The following is a 15,423-nucleotide window of genomic DNA, read 5'->3' as shown; positions in this document are numbered from 1 at the left end:
GCATATCACTGTTTCTGTTTCTCTCTCAAAACCACACTATCTTCAACACCATCAACACCTTCCATGGAACCCCCAGGCTCCCTAGAGACGGGTCACCCTGTCTCCCCATCTGGGAAGACTTGGGACAGGTGACCTAGGGAAATCCCCCACTGAATTCAGCTCCAAAAAGGGTGTTTCTGGCACTGAGAGAAGTCTGGGCCCTTCCCAGAGCAGGAATCTGGGGCCCAGGTTGGATGCCAGCCGCACCCACGATATAATTAGGGAGAGGGAAAGCCCCTGCGGGGAGGGTGGGGAAGTTTCCGGACTCTTCGGGGTTAAAAGGGAAGGCCTGGCCAGGGGTCCCAGGGCAGAAGATCACGGCGGCCCACACGGCAGGGCAGAGGCACTTCTGGGCCTCCTCCTCTTCCCTTCGGCGACTCCCAGGTGAGGCGGGATGCACTTCACCTTAACTGGGGACCCCTGATCGCCAGCAGGAGCCCTGCTTGAGCTAGCTTTCCCTTCAGACCCCCACCCTACCTGTGAAGGAGGGCGAAACCCCAAGCGCTGAGAGGCTGGCAGCGGGGGCAGCCCCGGCCGGGAGGGCGCTCCCCTAGAGCGCTGGGAGGGCAGCAGGACGCAGCCAGGGGCGTCATTAGGATAATTGAGCTTATTACCGCAGTTCCGGCCGGAATCGCCCGCCCGCCCCTGCGGTTGTCGGTCGCAGGTTAAACGGGTGCCAGGCTCCTGGAGTGGTCCAGGCTGGGCGGACAGGCACGGCGGGGTGAGGGTCTCTGACAGGGCATGTTTTATCCCGCCCCCCCCCCCGCCCTCCAGTCTAGGTCCAGGCCATGAGACCCTCGCACCTCCACCTGTCCGCCGCCTCTGGTGCCCGGGCCAGGGCGAAGCTGCTACTGCCGCTGCTGGTGGCGCAACTCTGGGGTGAGGCGGGGGACAGGGCTTGGAGGAAGGCGCCGGGGGCGGGGGCGACGGGAGAGCGAGCTCTTACCACCAACCCCCGCGCACTGCTCTTGTTCTTGCCCTTGCCCTTGGGACCCCAGCACCCACCTAGGAGTCGGAAGCGGGCCCGGTCCAGAAGCCAGCCCCGCCCCCTCTTTGAGCTCCGCCCTAGACGCCCCTCCCCCACCCGCCGTGCCCCTCACTCCGCTCCATTCTGCCCCGCCCCTCCTCACTCCGCCCTACTTTATCCTAAGTCTGACGTTATCGCTTTTTGCCTTTGTCCTCTTTTCCAGCCGGCGGCGTTATTCCCACACCCACTCCTCTTCCACCGGGCGCAGCGTTCTGTCCCCGCCCCCTTGTCGCTCCGCTGCTGTCCTCCTGCCCTCCGCCACGCTGTACATTCTGTCCCTGCCCCTCCAGACCCACCCAACTGGCGGCGCCCCAAGCCCCAGCTCCTTGCGCTCGGACCCCAAACTCGGCCCTTGCCCCGCCCTGCCTGCTCTAATCTCCACCTCCTTTCTCCAGCCGCAGAGGCGGTGTTCCCCAGAAACGACACGGATTGGGACCCCGAGGCCTCTGGCGCCGCGTGCGCGCGCGGCTCGCAGCCCTGGCAGGTCTCCCTCTTCAACGGCCTCGCGTTCCACTGCGCGGGTGTCCTGGTGGACAAGAGTTGGGTGCTCACGGCCGCGCACTGCGGGAACAACAAGTAGGGGGAGCTCCTCAGGGACACCAGGGAGGGGCTATGGAGGCAGGCCCCAGGGAGGGGGCGGGAAGGGCTGGGGCACTTGAGGGTATGGAACTCTCCCCGCACGGTGTGGGGTCAGCCCTGGAGGGCTTACTGTAGGAGGAGAGATGGGGCTGTGCTGTGGCCGCGGGAGGGCGGTATGGTCCTTCTCAAGGTTTCAAGGCCCATGTATCACCTCTGTCCAGCTGATTCTCCTTGGGTTCCATCCATTAGATGTAAATAGTTGAGCGTAACAAGCAGAAGTCAGTGTAGACAGGAATTTAGAGCTAAAAGAAATTGTTCACCTCATGAGTCCCTATAAGGGGAGGAAGGAAAGGGTAGGCTTACCCAGGTAGACCCCCAGCAGAACACATGGACCCAAACACCTGATTGTTTCTCCCATGTCCCAAGAATTCAGGTCCCCAGCTCTCTTCTCCCCCACCCACTGCTTCAGGAGTCTGGGCCCCAACCCCTCCTCCCTCAGACCCAGGAGACCAGGCCCCCAACCCCTCCTCCCTCAGACCCAGGAGACCAGGCCCCCAGCCCCTCCTTCCTCAGTCCCAGCAGTCCTAACCCCCTCCTCTGCCAGAACGCTGGTGTCTACCCCCAGCCCACTGCCTGTACCCTCCTTCCCAGGGACTCAGAGTCCAGTCCCAGCCCCTATAAAGCCTTTGCCTCCAGATGTTTCTTCCCTCCCCAGGCAGCTGTGGGCTCGAGTTGGGGATGACCACCTGCTGCTTCTCCAAGGCGAGCAGCTCCGCCGGACCACTCGTGCTATTATGCACCCCAAATACCATCATGGCTCAGGCCCCATCCTGCCGAGGCGGACAGATGAGCATGACCTCATGCTGCTGAAACTGGCCAGGCCCGCTGTGCTGGGGCCTCGCATCCAGACCCTGCGCCTGCCCTACACCTGTGCTCAGCCAGGAGACCAGTGCCAGGTTGCTGGCTGGGGCACCACAGCCGCCCGAAGAGGCAAGACTTGGGGGCCCTGTATCTCTGGCAAGAGAGACAGGGGGACTGGGGTTTCTGGGTCTGAGGGAGCTAGAGCCTGGGGCCTGGGATGGGAATAGTCTGGGTCCTGGAGGACTGGGGCTGGAGCTTGGAATCACCTGGTGTTTTCTCCCATTAGTGAAGTACAACAAGGGCCTGAGCTGCTCCAGGGTCACTCTCCTGAGCTCCAAAGAGTGTGAGGTATTCTACCCCGGCGTGATCACCAACGGCATGCTGTGTGCGGGGCTTGACCAGGGCCAGGACCCCTGCCAGGTAAGGACTGGCCAGGGAGGGTCTCTGACTCATGGGCACGAGCATAGGGTAGTTACAAGAAAGCAAAAGCTCCACCCTTGTCCTCAACCTCATAACCACTCCAGCCAACGTCATTCCCATGTCCAGCACTGTCCTCTCCCGACACCAATGTCCTCCCTGTCAGCAAAAGAACATCCAAACCGATGTAAACATTTTATAAGAGTTTATTTGAGCCAAAATTTTGAGGACATGCTTGGAAGCAAGGTCTCAACGGACTTGAAAATGCACCAGAGAAAAGCAGTTTTGTGGTTTATTTTATACATTAGCATCAAAGGAAAGAAGTAAGAAAGGTTCCATGAAATCCATTGGTGGTAGATTGAGGAAGCGGGAGAAAGAAAAGCAGGGAAATCTCTAGAAATGGATACAAAGTAACATGGAGAGCTACATATTCTTTGCATTGATGGTACCGGACAGTTAACGTTTCACATTTATGGTAAATGGTACAGAGATGGTATGCAGACTACAAGATAATGAGGAGTTGTGTGGTCTTGTGCTCTGATGCCCACGGAAAAGATTACTCTCACATTTCAAAGGCGTGTTATCCTTGATGCATAAGGATGGACAGGGTTTGATTAAGGTAAAAACTGACCTTTGCTAAGGAAGTGTATAGGCCTGGGATGAGATGAACTGCTATTACCTAGTCAGTGAGGAAGTTGTGATCAGACCGTCCTGTGTGGTTACTTCCATGTTTCCCCGAAAATAAGACCTAGCTGGACAGTCAGCTCTAATGTGTCTTGGAGCAAAAATTAATGTAAGACCTGGTCTTATTTTACTATAAGACTGGGTCAATATAATATAATATAATATAGAATACTATACTATACTATACTATACTATAATATAATATAAAATACTGAGTATTACGTTAATTTTTGCTCCAAAAGACGCATTAGATCTGATTGTCCGACTAGGTCTTATTTTCAGGGAAACACGGTTTCAGCCTCTGAGCTTATCCGGCCTGCCATGTAGCCCCCTGAGCTTGTCAGGTTTATTATATAGTCTCTTTCTCATTCACATCCCCATGTCCAACTCTGCCTTCTTGGGTCCATTTTCCCATGCTTCTCCCCAATCCTACCCCATCCCCCACCATCCTGGACCTCATTACATCCTCAAGCCATCCCTAAGTCTCTGCCCCATCCCTATTTCTAGATGCAGCTCCTGTCAGGAGCTAGAAACCCAGCTCCATCACATGTCCATTCTCATTGCCCAATCCAACACCCATAACCCAAGTCCAACCCCACCCCAACCTCATCTTTATCCCACGCCCTTCCTTCCCCATCAATACCCCAGACCCCGAAGTGACAGCCCTCGCTCGCATTGGTGTATTTATTCGCTCTCTCCTTCCTCCCACCCCCAGAGTGACTCCGGTGGTCCTCTGGTCTGTGATGAGACCCTTCAAGGCATCCTTTCCTGGGGCATTTACCCCTGTGGCTCTGCTCAGCATCCAGCAGTCTACACTCAGATCTGCAAGTACGCCTCCTGGATAGAGAAAACCATTCGCTCCAACTGACTCAGAGGTCCCACGAGTCCTTCACCATCTGCCACCCCCCTGCCCCATTTAAACCTCTGCCGCTCATCCACACCTGCTAACATCTCTCCTCTTCCCTCACCAACCCCCCCGCCCACTGCTGTCCTCTGCCCATGTTAAACCCGAAGTACAGAAAACAGGGGCAAAGTTTTGTGCAAGATAGGCGAGGAAGCCGGTGATCACCCAGTCTCTGAGAGAAGTTATCCGTCATCCAACCTGGCTTCCTCTACCGCTCCCTGCTGTGCAAACTTAGGCAAGTCAAGTACCGTCGCTGAGCCTCAGTTTCCTCACTTGGAAAATGGAAACAAACAAGTGCCTACCTTATAGACATGTTGTGAGGAGACTATGAAATACTGTGTGTACATAGATCATTATGGCTCAGTAAAGCATTAGCACAGTGGGTGGTGAGCTCTTGACCAAATGTTACCTGTTGTCATGATGTGTGAACAGGTCCTGGTAAGAACTTGTGTGACTCTCTGTCCTGGGGAAAAAAACAGGGGTAGCCCCCAATCCTACCCCCTACCTCATCCCCATCCTCATCCCTCAGGGGAGGGCTGATGGGAGAATCACATTCTCCACCCGCCTCTTAAGTTCCATGAAGCACCTATTAACCACTTCCTTTTTCCCTCCCACTGTTTCCCATATCTGGGTCCACCCAACACCAGTATCTCCTGTCCCAGAAGGAGCTGGGCCAGCTCTGAGTCATTGGGTACCTTTTCTGGCTTCCTGGGGCCACTGGAACCTAAGCGACCTCACCCTGCTTCCATCCCAGCCTCTAAGACCAGAGGAACTCTCCCCGCTTCAGTTGCTCACACAAAGAAGCCGTCTGAAATTTAGGGGAAATGTTTCGGTTTGTTTGTTAGCTCCATCTCTATCCCCTCACCAACCGACAGCTGCAATCCCAGCTCCACCAGCTCTCCATTTTCATCCCCCATCCAATATCCATAACTCAAGTCCAACTCCATCCCCATCCTCATCCCAAATTGGCTTTGAGATTTTGCTCTAAAAATTCCGGAGGAGGGGTTCTTTTCCTCTCTCTGAAACTGTCTCCGTGTAAATATTCCTGTGCTGGGGGTATAGTGAGGGCAATTATACAAGAATTCAGGCACAGCTAGGAAATGGCCTGGCATCTCTACTTAGCCTGGACTTCAGAGTAGTAACATAAGATGAACATATGCACGACAGAAATTTTCTATCCAGCTCAGATTGTTTTTGTTTCCCTTTCAAACACCAATTTATTGAGCATCTATTGTATGACAGGCCTGGTGCTGGGCTTGGAATATAGTTGTGACCATAAGGTCCCTGCCCTCACAGACCACAGAAGACTGGTGCACAAGTCCCTTCCACTGACTCTTCCCCTGCTCCCATTAGCACATTCAGGAAACATCAATCAGGCATATCACCTGAGTTTGTTATGCAATGATCAGAAGTGAAGTAGGTGGAAACTTGAAAACTTGATTCATTTTTAAAGGCATTTCACCCATTCCTTTAGTCATGCCACAAGTGTTTGTTGAACCCTGTCTTACACCAGTTCCCGGAGATGAATCAGACTGGGCCCTACCCTCAAGGAGCTGCTAGTCAAGTCAGGGAGACAGGCAAGCCTTACATTCTTGCCATTCAGGAATTCACTCAAAGGTCACCTCCTCAATGAGGCCTTCAGGATTATCCTGGCTAAAGGGGTTTCCACCATCCCTGTAAGTCACCAATTCATTGCTTTGTTTATTTCTGTTACAGTACTTATTATAACTGAAATGATCTCATTCATTTGTTTACTCCATAATGATCTGTCTTCTCCCTCCTCCCACCCAGTTCATGAGGGCAGGGACTCTGATTTATTCACTGTGGTTTTCTAAGCACTTAGTGCAGTGCCTGGCACACAAAGCTACTCAATACATTGTTGAATTAACAAATAACACAAATTGATCAATGCTGGAAAAGAAAGAAGTACAGGGTGCCCCAAGGAGGGGCCAAGGACTCTTCCCAAAGGAATCAGGAAAGTTTTCTCAGATGAGGCGACATTTGTATGAGGTTTTAAAGGATACATAGGAGTTCACCAGGTATAGAAAGAAATGTTTTTCTATCATTTACTGTGTGAACTTGATCTAATTACTTGAGTGTTCTACCTCAATTTCCTCCTCTGTAAAAAGAGGGATTGAATAAACTCTTGTGAGATGAAAATGAGATAATGTACATGAAATGCTTACCTGTCAGGCACAGAATAAACAATCAATAAAAGTAGCTATTAAGATGTTCTTAAAAGCAATTAGTACGGCACTTAGCACATAGTGGATATTCAGTCCTCGAGTCTCAAGACCTCCCTGTCTGGAAAGGGAGTAAGATAACTCCAGTCATGGGTGATATGTATTATGATGGAGGCAGTGCAGGGCTCTGTAAGAGATGGAGAAACATTATACTTTTTGAATGCTGACTATGTGCCAGGCATTGTTGTCAGCGCTTCATATGTGTGAATTCACTTAATCCCCTTACAACCCTGGTTATTATCGTTGCTCAATAAATGGAGAAACTAGAAAGGTCCAGTGACCTGCCCTAGGTCACACACCTAGTAATTGCCAGCATTGAGATTTGGATCCAGGTAGTCCAGTTCCAGAGTCCACGCTCCAACCACTATACAATTGTGAAGATGCATTCAAAGGAGCCCAGATCCAGCGTAGGAATCAGGCTTGTGACAAGTGGAAGAGGTTGTGAGTGCTCAGGAAGGAAAGATGGAGTCTACCTGGAGAAATCAGAGAAGGCTTCCTGAAGGAGGGGGCATTTAGGTTGGGTCTTGAAGGATGAGTAGGAGTTCACCAGGAAAGAAAGATCTTGAGAAAGACATTCGCTCATTTAATTAACGTATTTGGAAACCTCCCCATGAGACCAGCCTGAACTGGGTGATTCTAGGGACATAGATGAGTCAGACCTGGGTTTGGCCCTTCCAGGGCTGCCCACCTGATGAAGAAGGATGGGAGAGAGGCAGGGAGGATGGGGTGATGGAAAGGACAATGGAGGGGAGGAGATGGGTGAGAAAAAAACAAGAGAATGTTCTTAGGACTTAGCCAACTTCTGGTAGTATTAAGAGAAAGGGAAAAGTGCTTAGTTCCAGGCAGGTTGGGCACCTGGGTCCCTGCAGTGTTGAGGATGTGAAGAAGGGATTAAGTTATGAGAAGAGTAGGTTAATCCAGTTGGGGCCATATTTCTCAAACACCTTTGTGGTCTCTGCCTCTCTCAGTCTGAATATCTCTCTCTCTCTCTCTCTCTCTCTCTCTCTCTCTCTCTCTCTCTCTCTCTCTCTCTCTTTCCCCCCCCCCCCCATCTCTCTGTCTCTCTGTCTCTCCTCCTGGATCTTTCTGTGTCTCTATCTCCCTCTGTCTTTAATGTCTTTCCTTTTCCCCACCTCACTCCCATCCTGTCTGCCTGCGTGGCTTCTTCCCTCTGAGTCCTGGTTCTTTCTCTCACCTGTAGCCTGATTTCTGGGTGGTCCTCATATACATTGGTCAGTCCCAGCTCACCACAGCTTCATTCCAGATAAACTTGCTCCTTCTCCAGGACCCCACCTTAGCAGTCTTCCTCCTCTTCCTCCTCTTCCTCGTCCTTTTCCTCCTGCAGGCCACAGAATACCCTGTATCCAGATCCTGCATCCAGAGGTCATGGGGAATGAGGGCTCCCCCTCTCTGGAGACCCCACATCCCAGCCCCTCTCCCCCATTCATTCAAGCCCATACCCAGCAGGCAGCCAGCTCAATCTGACAGGGGGTCCCCCTGCACTGCCTCCCTTCTCAGTGCCTCCAGTCAAGCCTCAGGGCTTCTCCCTCCCCCTGTGACATTTCTCAACCTGGATTAATCACAGGGGTGGCCCCAGGGAGGAGGAAGGAGATGGCATGGCTTATCATAAAGAAGCACAGATGCCAGAGCCAGGCTCCAGGACCCAGGCACCCAGAGGTCATGAAGCTGGGATTCATCTGTGGTCTTCTTTCTCTCCTGGCAGGTGAGGCTCCTGCTACCCAACCGTACCCTTCCATGGCCCCAGCCGCCCCTCCACATTGCCCTTCACACTCCCAGACTTCTGCTCCTGCCCTCTAGGCATCTCAGCATCTCTCCCCAGGCCTCCCACCTTGCTCTTCATTGACCTTTCTGCCTCCCACCTGCCCCCAGGGAACAGCTGGGCAGACACCAGAGCCATCGGGGCTCAGGAATGCCAGCCCAACTCGCAGCCTTGGCAGGCTGGCCTCTTCTACCACACTCGCCTCTTCTGCGGAGCGTCCCTCATCAGTGACCGATGGCTGCTCACAGCTGCCCACTGCCAGAAGCGGTGAGTGACTACTCTGGGGAGGGAACTGGGGTTAAGGAAAGGGTGCGGGGGGGGGGGGGGGGCAAGGGCCTCTGGTAGAGGAGGGAGGGAGATGTAAGCAGGAAGGACTGAGCCTCTATTTCAATAGTTTCTAAAAGTTCAAAACTCTTAGAATTACAAAGAGTCAACTCTAAGATTCTAAGAATCTAAGATTTGAAATTTACTGTCTTAGAATCCTAGATTCTAACCCAGAGAAATCTAGAATCATAGACTTCTAAAATCTTGGATCCAAAAGATTCTACATTAGCCTCAGAGAATTCTAGAACCCATAGATTCAGAAACTACTAGAATCTTAGAAGTCCAGAGCAGCACTGTCCAACAGAACTATAACTTCAGCCACATTTTGTAAGTTTGACTATTCTAGTAAACATGTTAAAAAAGTAAAAACAAAGAAATGAGAACATTTTATTTTAATAATAGATTTAATTTGATATACTTACAATAATATTATTTTAACATGTAATCAATGTTTAAATACCTATGAATAACATAGTTTACTCTCTTTTGTGTAAGCCTTTGAAATCGGACATGTATTTTACACATAGGACACACTTCAATTTGGACTAGTCCCATTTCAAGTGCTTACTAGTTGGACAGGACCGCACTGTAGTAGAGTCTTGGATTCAGAGTATTCTGGCTATAGGTTCATTGAATATATATGCTCACAGTCCTGGAATCTTTGATTCACAGTATCCTAGAATACTGTGTTTTCAGAATTCTAGAATCTGGAACCAAGGAAATTCTAGAAGCTTATATTAATAAATGTCTAGAATCTGGTGGATTTAATACCCAGAATGTTGACATTCCAGATTCTTAAAATCCCCAAATGTTTAATTTGGAGAATTCTAGTGTCTCAAACTATTTGAATCCTAGGTTCTTAAATTTTCAAAATCATAAATTTATAGAATTCTAGAATGGTGGCATTCTACACTTCTTTTCCCAGAGTATTAGAATTCTAGGCTCTTTAAGTCCTAGATTTAATTCAGATAATTTTAAAATCCTAGAATTTTTGATCCAGAGAAATCTAGAACATTAAAATCTTGGATTCATAACATTCTAAAACTCGAGTCTCATAGAATCCTAGAATCATGGATTCCTAGGGTATTAGAATTCTAGAGTACCAGAATCTTAGATTCTGAACATTCTAATAGAATCCTAGAATCTATCTGATGCAGAAATGCTTTCTACATATGTCTGGAAAGGGGCTGTTCGTCCTGTTTTGATAGTCTTTCCAGGCATGAAGCTCAGGTGCTGGTAAAGGATGCTATATGGAAATTTCAGGCATTGTTCCATGATGGGGCCTCTTTTTTTTTTTTTAAGATTTTATTGGGGGAAGGGGAACACAACTTTATTGGGGAACAGTGTGTACTTCCAGGCATTTTTTCCAAGTCAAGTTGTTGTCCTTTCAATCTTAGTTGTGGAGGGTGCCGTTCAGCTTCAAGTTGTTGTCCTTTCAGTCTTAATTGTGGAGGGCGCAGCTCAGCTCCAGGTCCAGTTGCCGTTGCTAGTTGCAGGGGGTGCAGCCCACCATCCCCTGCGGGAGTCCAACCAGCAACCTTGTGGTTGAGAGGCTGCACTCCAACCAACTGAGCCATCCGGGAGCTCAGCGACAGCTCAGCTCAAGGTGCCATGTTCAATCTTAGTTGCAGGGGGCAGAGCCCACCATCCCTTGCGGGACTCGAGGAATCAAACTGGCAACCCTGTGGTTGAGAGCCCACTGGCCCATGTGGGAATTGAACTGGCAGCCTTCGGAGTTAGGAGCATGGAGCTCTAACCGTCTGAGCCACCGGGCCAGCCGATGGGGCCTCTTTTTAGCTCAGGTCATTATATCAGGCTAGGAGAACAGTGTTCAGATTTTATCCGAAGACAAAGAAGGAGAAAAGCAGAGATAGGGAAGTAAAAGAGATTCTGGGGAAGGGACGAGTTGGGGTTGGGGAGACTGGTTTCCCAGACACAGAGTCAAAGAAGAGGTGACAGAGAGGCACAGAGATAGAAATAACACTTCATACTGCTCAAACCCTGAATTCTCTGGTCCCTAATATTAGAAATCAGAGGCTGGAGGCAGGGTGGGGGGGGTGGACATGTAGACCCCCAAAGCATCCCCAGCTGTCCAGGGCATGGACCCAGAGCAGAAAAACTGGACTAGAACTGCAGTGAGAGGGCTTGAGGTTAGAGCTCAGGAAGAAATGCGTTGACTGGTAAGGGATACGACAGACAGGAAAAACCTGAGGCCACAGATGACCCCCAAATTGGGGAATTTTCCATATCCCATCCCCCTCCATACATACACACTAGAACATACACAGAGCCACTCCCCACAGAAGCTACCAGACCTGTGGGAGCAGGAGGTGGGGCTGTTGTTGTGCTGTAGGTGGAGCCCCCCTACAGAGTTCCAGGGGACCCAGGTCACCATCAAAGTTCCAAGTGGGGTAAGTAGGAAGGTGGCTCACTTGGCATGGACTTAGGAAAGGGTGTGAGCTTTTGGGGGAGCGCTACAAAATCAGAGGTGAAGAGATGGAGTGGGGAGCAGAGGCCCAGAGAGGGTGTGTGCCTTGCTTAAAATCACACAGCCATCTTGGGTCATACATAGATGATGGGGGCCAAGAGAGGATAAATGGCTCGTGGAGAGTCACATAGTACCCTGGTGGACACTCAGCTTGACCTATGAGGCCTGTCCCAGCAGGTATCTGTGGGTCCGCCTTGGGGAACACCACCTCTGGAAATGGGAGGGTCCAGAGCAACTGATCCGGGTCACGGACTTCTTCCCCCACCCTGGGTTCAACAAAGACCTCAGCGCCCAAGACCACAATGATGACATCATGCTGATCCGTCTGCCCAGGCAGACATACCTGGGACCTGCTGTGCAGCCCCTCAACCTCAGCCAGACCTGCGTCTCCCCAGGCACCCAATGCCTCATCTCTGGCTGGGGGGCCGTGTCCAGCCCCAAGGGTACAGCCTTGCCCATGACACACTCCCTAAGTCTCATGCTGAGGATCTAAATCCTCCCTCTTTCTCTGTCTCTGCCTTTTCATCTCTGTCATCTACCTGTCTATCTATCTCTCCGCCCACCCACATATTCCATCAAATCTAAGATGATGTACATTGTAAGATGCCTCATTATTTCACAACCCACTGTGAGTGGGGGCAAAAGAAGGTCTCATTGATACTGGTGTGGCACCATTTACTGGAAGACACATGCTGATTTCAGGGATGTGTCAACGTTAAAATATATGCATCTTAAAATCGAAATAAGGCCCAGGTCTCTCAGAGTCACAAATCAACAACCTATTACCCAAATTTGGCTTCCCACATTAGTACTGCTTTTCAAAATCTCTTGGGGAAAAAACAGTGTGTGTTGGTTGCTGCCAGCATCTAAAACCTGGGAGTTTTTACATAAAAGTCAAGTTTCTGGATTTGCTTGAAAAACTCCACCAACTGACAACGCTGGGCCCACATTACCAAAATAGTCACCATCATTGGATAGAGGCAGTGGAAGTCACCCTCTGCAGACAAGACCGGTACAATTCATCCCACTGGCTGTGGTCCCCATGCACAGTCCCCTCCTCCCACGTCTATTTACCCATCAAGCCCCTGCATCTGAGTTTGAATCCGTACATTATATACATGGATATATGTATATCTGTATCCATAGCTATCTCTATATGTTGTATCTCCTTTTAGCTTTACCTAGTATCTCTAAATCTTTATTTCTGTCTCTATCAATAACCATCTCCCCATAAATTAGTCTCCTTTCCTTTACCCCGCTGCCTTCTCACTGTATATCACAGGGCCTGTTTCTCCCTATTTCTTCATGGCCTCCTCTGAGAATCTCTTTCCCCTTAAGAGGTCTCTATCTCTCTCCATGGTCTCATTTTTCTGTGTGAATTAAATATGTATCTCTTCTTGCCTCTTGGTTCTCTGCATCTTCTCTCTCTCCCTCCGCCCTCCTTCTCCATGTACATCTGTTTCTCTCTTTGTCACTATCTCTTGTTTCTATCTTGGGGAATCTTATGCTGTGGCTCCATGGATCCTCCTTAAGAAAGTGGGGGGTGCCGCTGAGTGTGATGGGGACAGCTGCTGATCCTCTATGACCTCCTTCCTCCACAGTGCAGTACCCACTCACGCTGCAGTGTGCCAACATCAGTATCCTGGATTCTAAACTCTGCCGTCGGGCATATCCAGGCCACATCTCCAAAAGGATGCTCTGTGCCGGCTTGTGGGAAGGGGGCCGGGGCTCCTGCCAGGTGAGAGCTACTCTGAGGGGGGGGGGAGGGGATTCTTGGGTCCTGGGAGAGAAGGGACTTGGAGGCCCAGACTTCCTGAATCAAAGCAAGTCGGGAGTTGGGATAGCTGGGTCCTGGGGGCGGATGGGACAAGGTCTAGGATTGCTGGATCTGAAGAAGAAGGGAACTAGGAGTCCGGACTCGAAGTCCTGGAGGAAGAGAGTGCCTGCGCCCAGAATTCTAGGTCCAGGGGCGAGGTGGAGGCTATGAGTTTTTACTCCTGGGTCTGAGGGAGGAGGGACTGAAGACCTGGACTCCAGTGTTGGGGGTGTTAGAAACTAGGGGTCCCTGGGAGGGAGGACGTGATCTGTGTAATGTCGTGAATAGTCCAGCCTAATAGTTTCTCTGTTTTCCTCCCACACACAGGGTGACTCTGGAGGCCCCCTGGTTTGCCACGGGACCCTGGCGGGTGTGGTGTCTGGGGGAGCAGAACCCTGCTCCAGACCTCGGCGCCCCGCTGTCTATACTAGCGTATGCCACTACGTGGACTGGATCAGGAAGACAATGGATGACAACTGAGCCCTCTGCCTTGGACGACCAAGAGAGGAGGGTGGGCACAGGGCAGGGGGAAACTGCAGGTCTCCAGCCTCAATGGTCTCCAGCCGTGGCCTCAGCTGTCCTGGAGAAGCCTTCTGGATTTTAGGCTCCACCCCCTTCGGAATGGAGCAGGGAGGCACCTCCACCCAAGTAGCCAGGTCTCTATGACGTCACCAAGAACTGTTACCACCTCAGGTGGAACAGCATCACCCGGTGGCTCGGCCCTCGGTAGGAACTTTGGCCAATGAGACTTCCCCTGTGGACTCCGCCCTGTGTGGCCCCGCCCCTCCGCCAGGGATCCCGCCCCCGTGACGTCAGGGGCGCGAAGGCTTCTCCCACTGGAACGCAGGCAGGGTCTGGCTCCCCGCTCGTGGCGGATCCAGGGTTCGAAACCTGGCGGTACTTGTATGGGAGAAATTGAGGGAAGGGTCTTGCTCTCTTCAGATCCATTGGATGATTTTACAATAAAGAGCGGAGCCGTGCCCTCCTTCTGCCTGCTTTGTGGGATGGAGGAAGGGCAACAGGTGGGTCGTGGAGGGTAGAGAACCGCCACCGCCTTAGCATTTCCCTTGAGCCCTTACTCTGTCCTGCCTGAAGTCTGTCTCCGTCAGTCCTATTGCATCAAGCATACTGGATTCTGCTCGGGCTGGTCCTGTCGCCCCCAGGAAAAGGGGAAACCAGGTCACGGTGCCTCCCAAACCTGCCTTCCCAGATCCCGGACCTCTCAAAGGAGAGAGGACCGGACCGATCCGCCCTCAGATGTCGGAACCAAGAACACTGGTCTTTCTTCCATTCGGGGTTACTCGTAGCAGCCCCCTCCACCGTCAGACCCAGGAGTCTAGGATCCCAGCTTCCTCCTCTTCTCAACCCAGGAGTCCAGGCCCCCAGCCCTCCTCCACCAGACCCAGGAGTCCAGGCCTCCAGCCCTTCCTCCCTTGGACCCAGGAGTCCAGGCCCCCAGACCCCTTCCCTCAGACCCAGGAGTCCAGGCCCCCGGCCCCCCCTCCCTCGGACCCGGGAGTCCAGGCCCCCGGCCCCCCCTCCCTCGGACCCGGGAGTCCAGGCCCCCGGCCCCCCCTCCCTCGGACCCGGGAGTCCAGGCCCCCGGCCCCCCCTCCCTCGGACCCGGGAGTCCAGGCCCCCGGCCCCACCTCCCTCAGACCCAGGAGTCCAAGGCCCCCAGACACCCTCCCTCAGACCCAGGAGTCCAAGGCCCCCAGACCCCTTCCCTCAGACCCAGGAGTCCAGGCCCCCGGTCCCCCCTCCCTCGGACCCAGGAGTCCAGGCCCCCGGCCCCTCCTCCCTCAGACCCAGGAGTCCAAGGCCCCCAGACACCCTCCCTCAGACCCAGGAGTCCAAGGCCCCCAGACCCCTTCCCTCAGACCCAGGAGTCCAGGCCCCCGGTCCCCCCTCCCTCGGACCCAGGAGTCCAGGCCCCCGGCCCCTCCTCCCTCAGACCCAGGAGTCCAAGGCCCCCAGACACCCTCCCTCAGACCCAGGAGTCCAGGCCCCCAAACCCCTGCTTCCTCAGACCCAGAAGTCCTGGCTCCCAGGTCCTGCCTCTGCCTCCCCCAGACCCAGATGTCTGGGCCCCCAGTCCTTTCTGTTTCAGACCCAGGAGTCACAGCAGTGAGTTCCTCTGCCAGGCCTCGGGGTGCACGCGATTCCAGCCCCTCTTTCCTAAGATTTTCCTTTCAGGCCCTAAGCCCCTCCTCACTCAAATAGTGGGATGCTCTGACAGCTCCGGAGCGGGAAGAGGCGGA

General features: G+C 52.4%; 2 protein-coding genes across 2 annotated transcripts; both read left to right on the top strand.

Moving 5' to 3' along the window:
* The first annotated feature begins 219 nt into the window (after positions 1-219).
* Positions 220-6,667, top strand: KLK10 (kallikrein related peptidase 10). The gene is made up of 6 exons (XM_081031223.1): positions 220-423; positions 814-918; positions 1,462-1,642; positions 2,361-2,635; positions 2,793-2,926; positions 4,323-6,667. The coding sequence occupies exons 2-6, from the start codon at positions 828-830 to the stop codon at positions 4,473-4,475; spliced, it is 834 nt and encodes a 277-aa protein (XP_080887349.1). The 5' UTR covers positions 220-423; positions 814-827; the 3' UTR covers positions 4,476-6,667.
* KLK9 (kallikrein related peptidase 9) lies at positions 2,805-14,142 on the top strand. The gene is made up of 6 exons (XM_081031230.1): positions 2,805-2,926; positions 8,340-8,477; positions 8,645-8,801; positions 11,524-11,789; positions 12,948-13,084; positions 13,490-14,142. Exons 2-6 carry the CDS (start codon positions 8,366-8,368, stop codon positions 13,640-13,642), a joined length of 825 nt encoding a protein of 274 aa, XP_080887356.1. The 5' UTR covers positions 2,805-2,926; positions 8,340-8,365; the 3' UTR covers positions 13,643-14,142.
* The last annotated feature ends 1,281 nt before the right edge of the window (positions 14,143-15,423 follow it).

Source organism: Rhinolophus hipposideros (assembly GCF_964194185.1).
Source record: "Rhinolophus hipposideros genome assembly, chromosome: 21".
NCBI classification, from domain to species: Eukaryota; Metazoa; Chordata; class Mammalia; order Chiroptera; family Rhinolophidae; genus Rhinolophus; species Rhinolophus hipposideros.
Note: the sequence above shows the minus strand (reverse complement) of the source record. Positions and strands in the feature narration are given on the sequence as shown.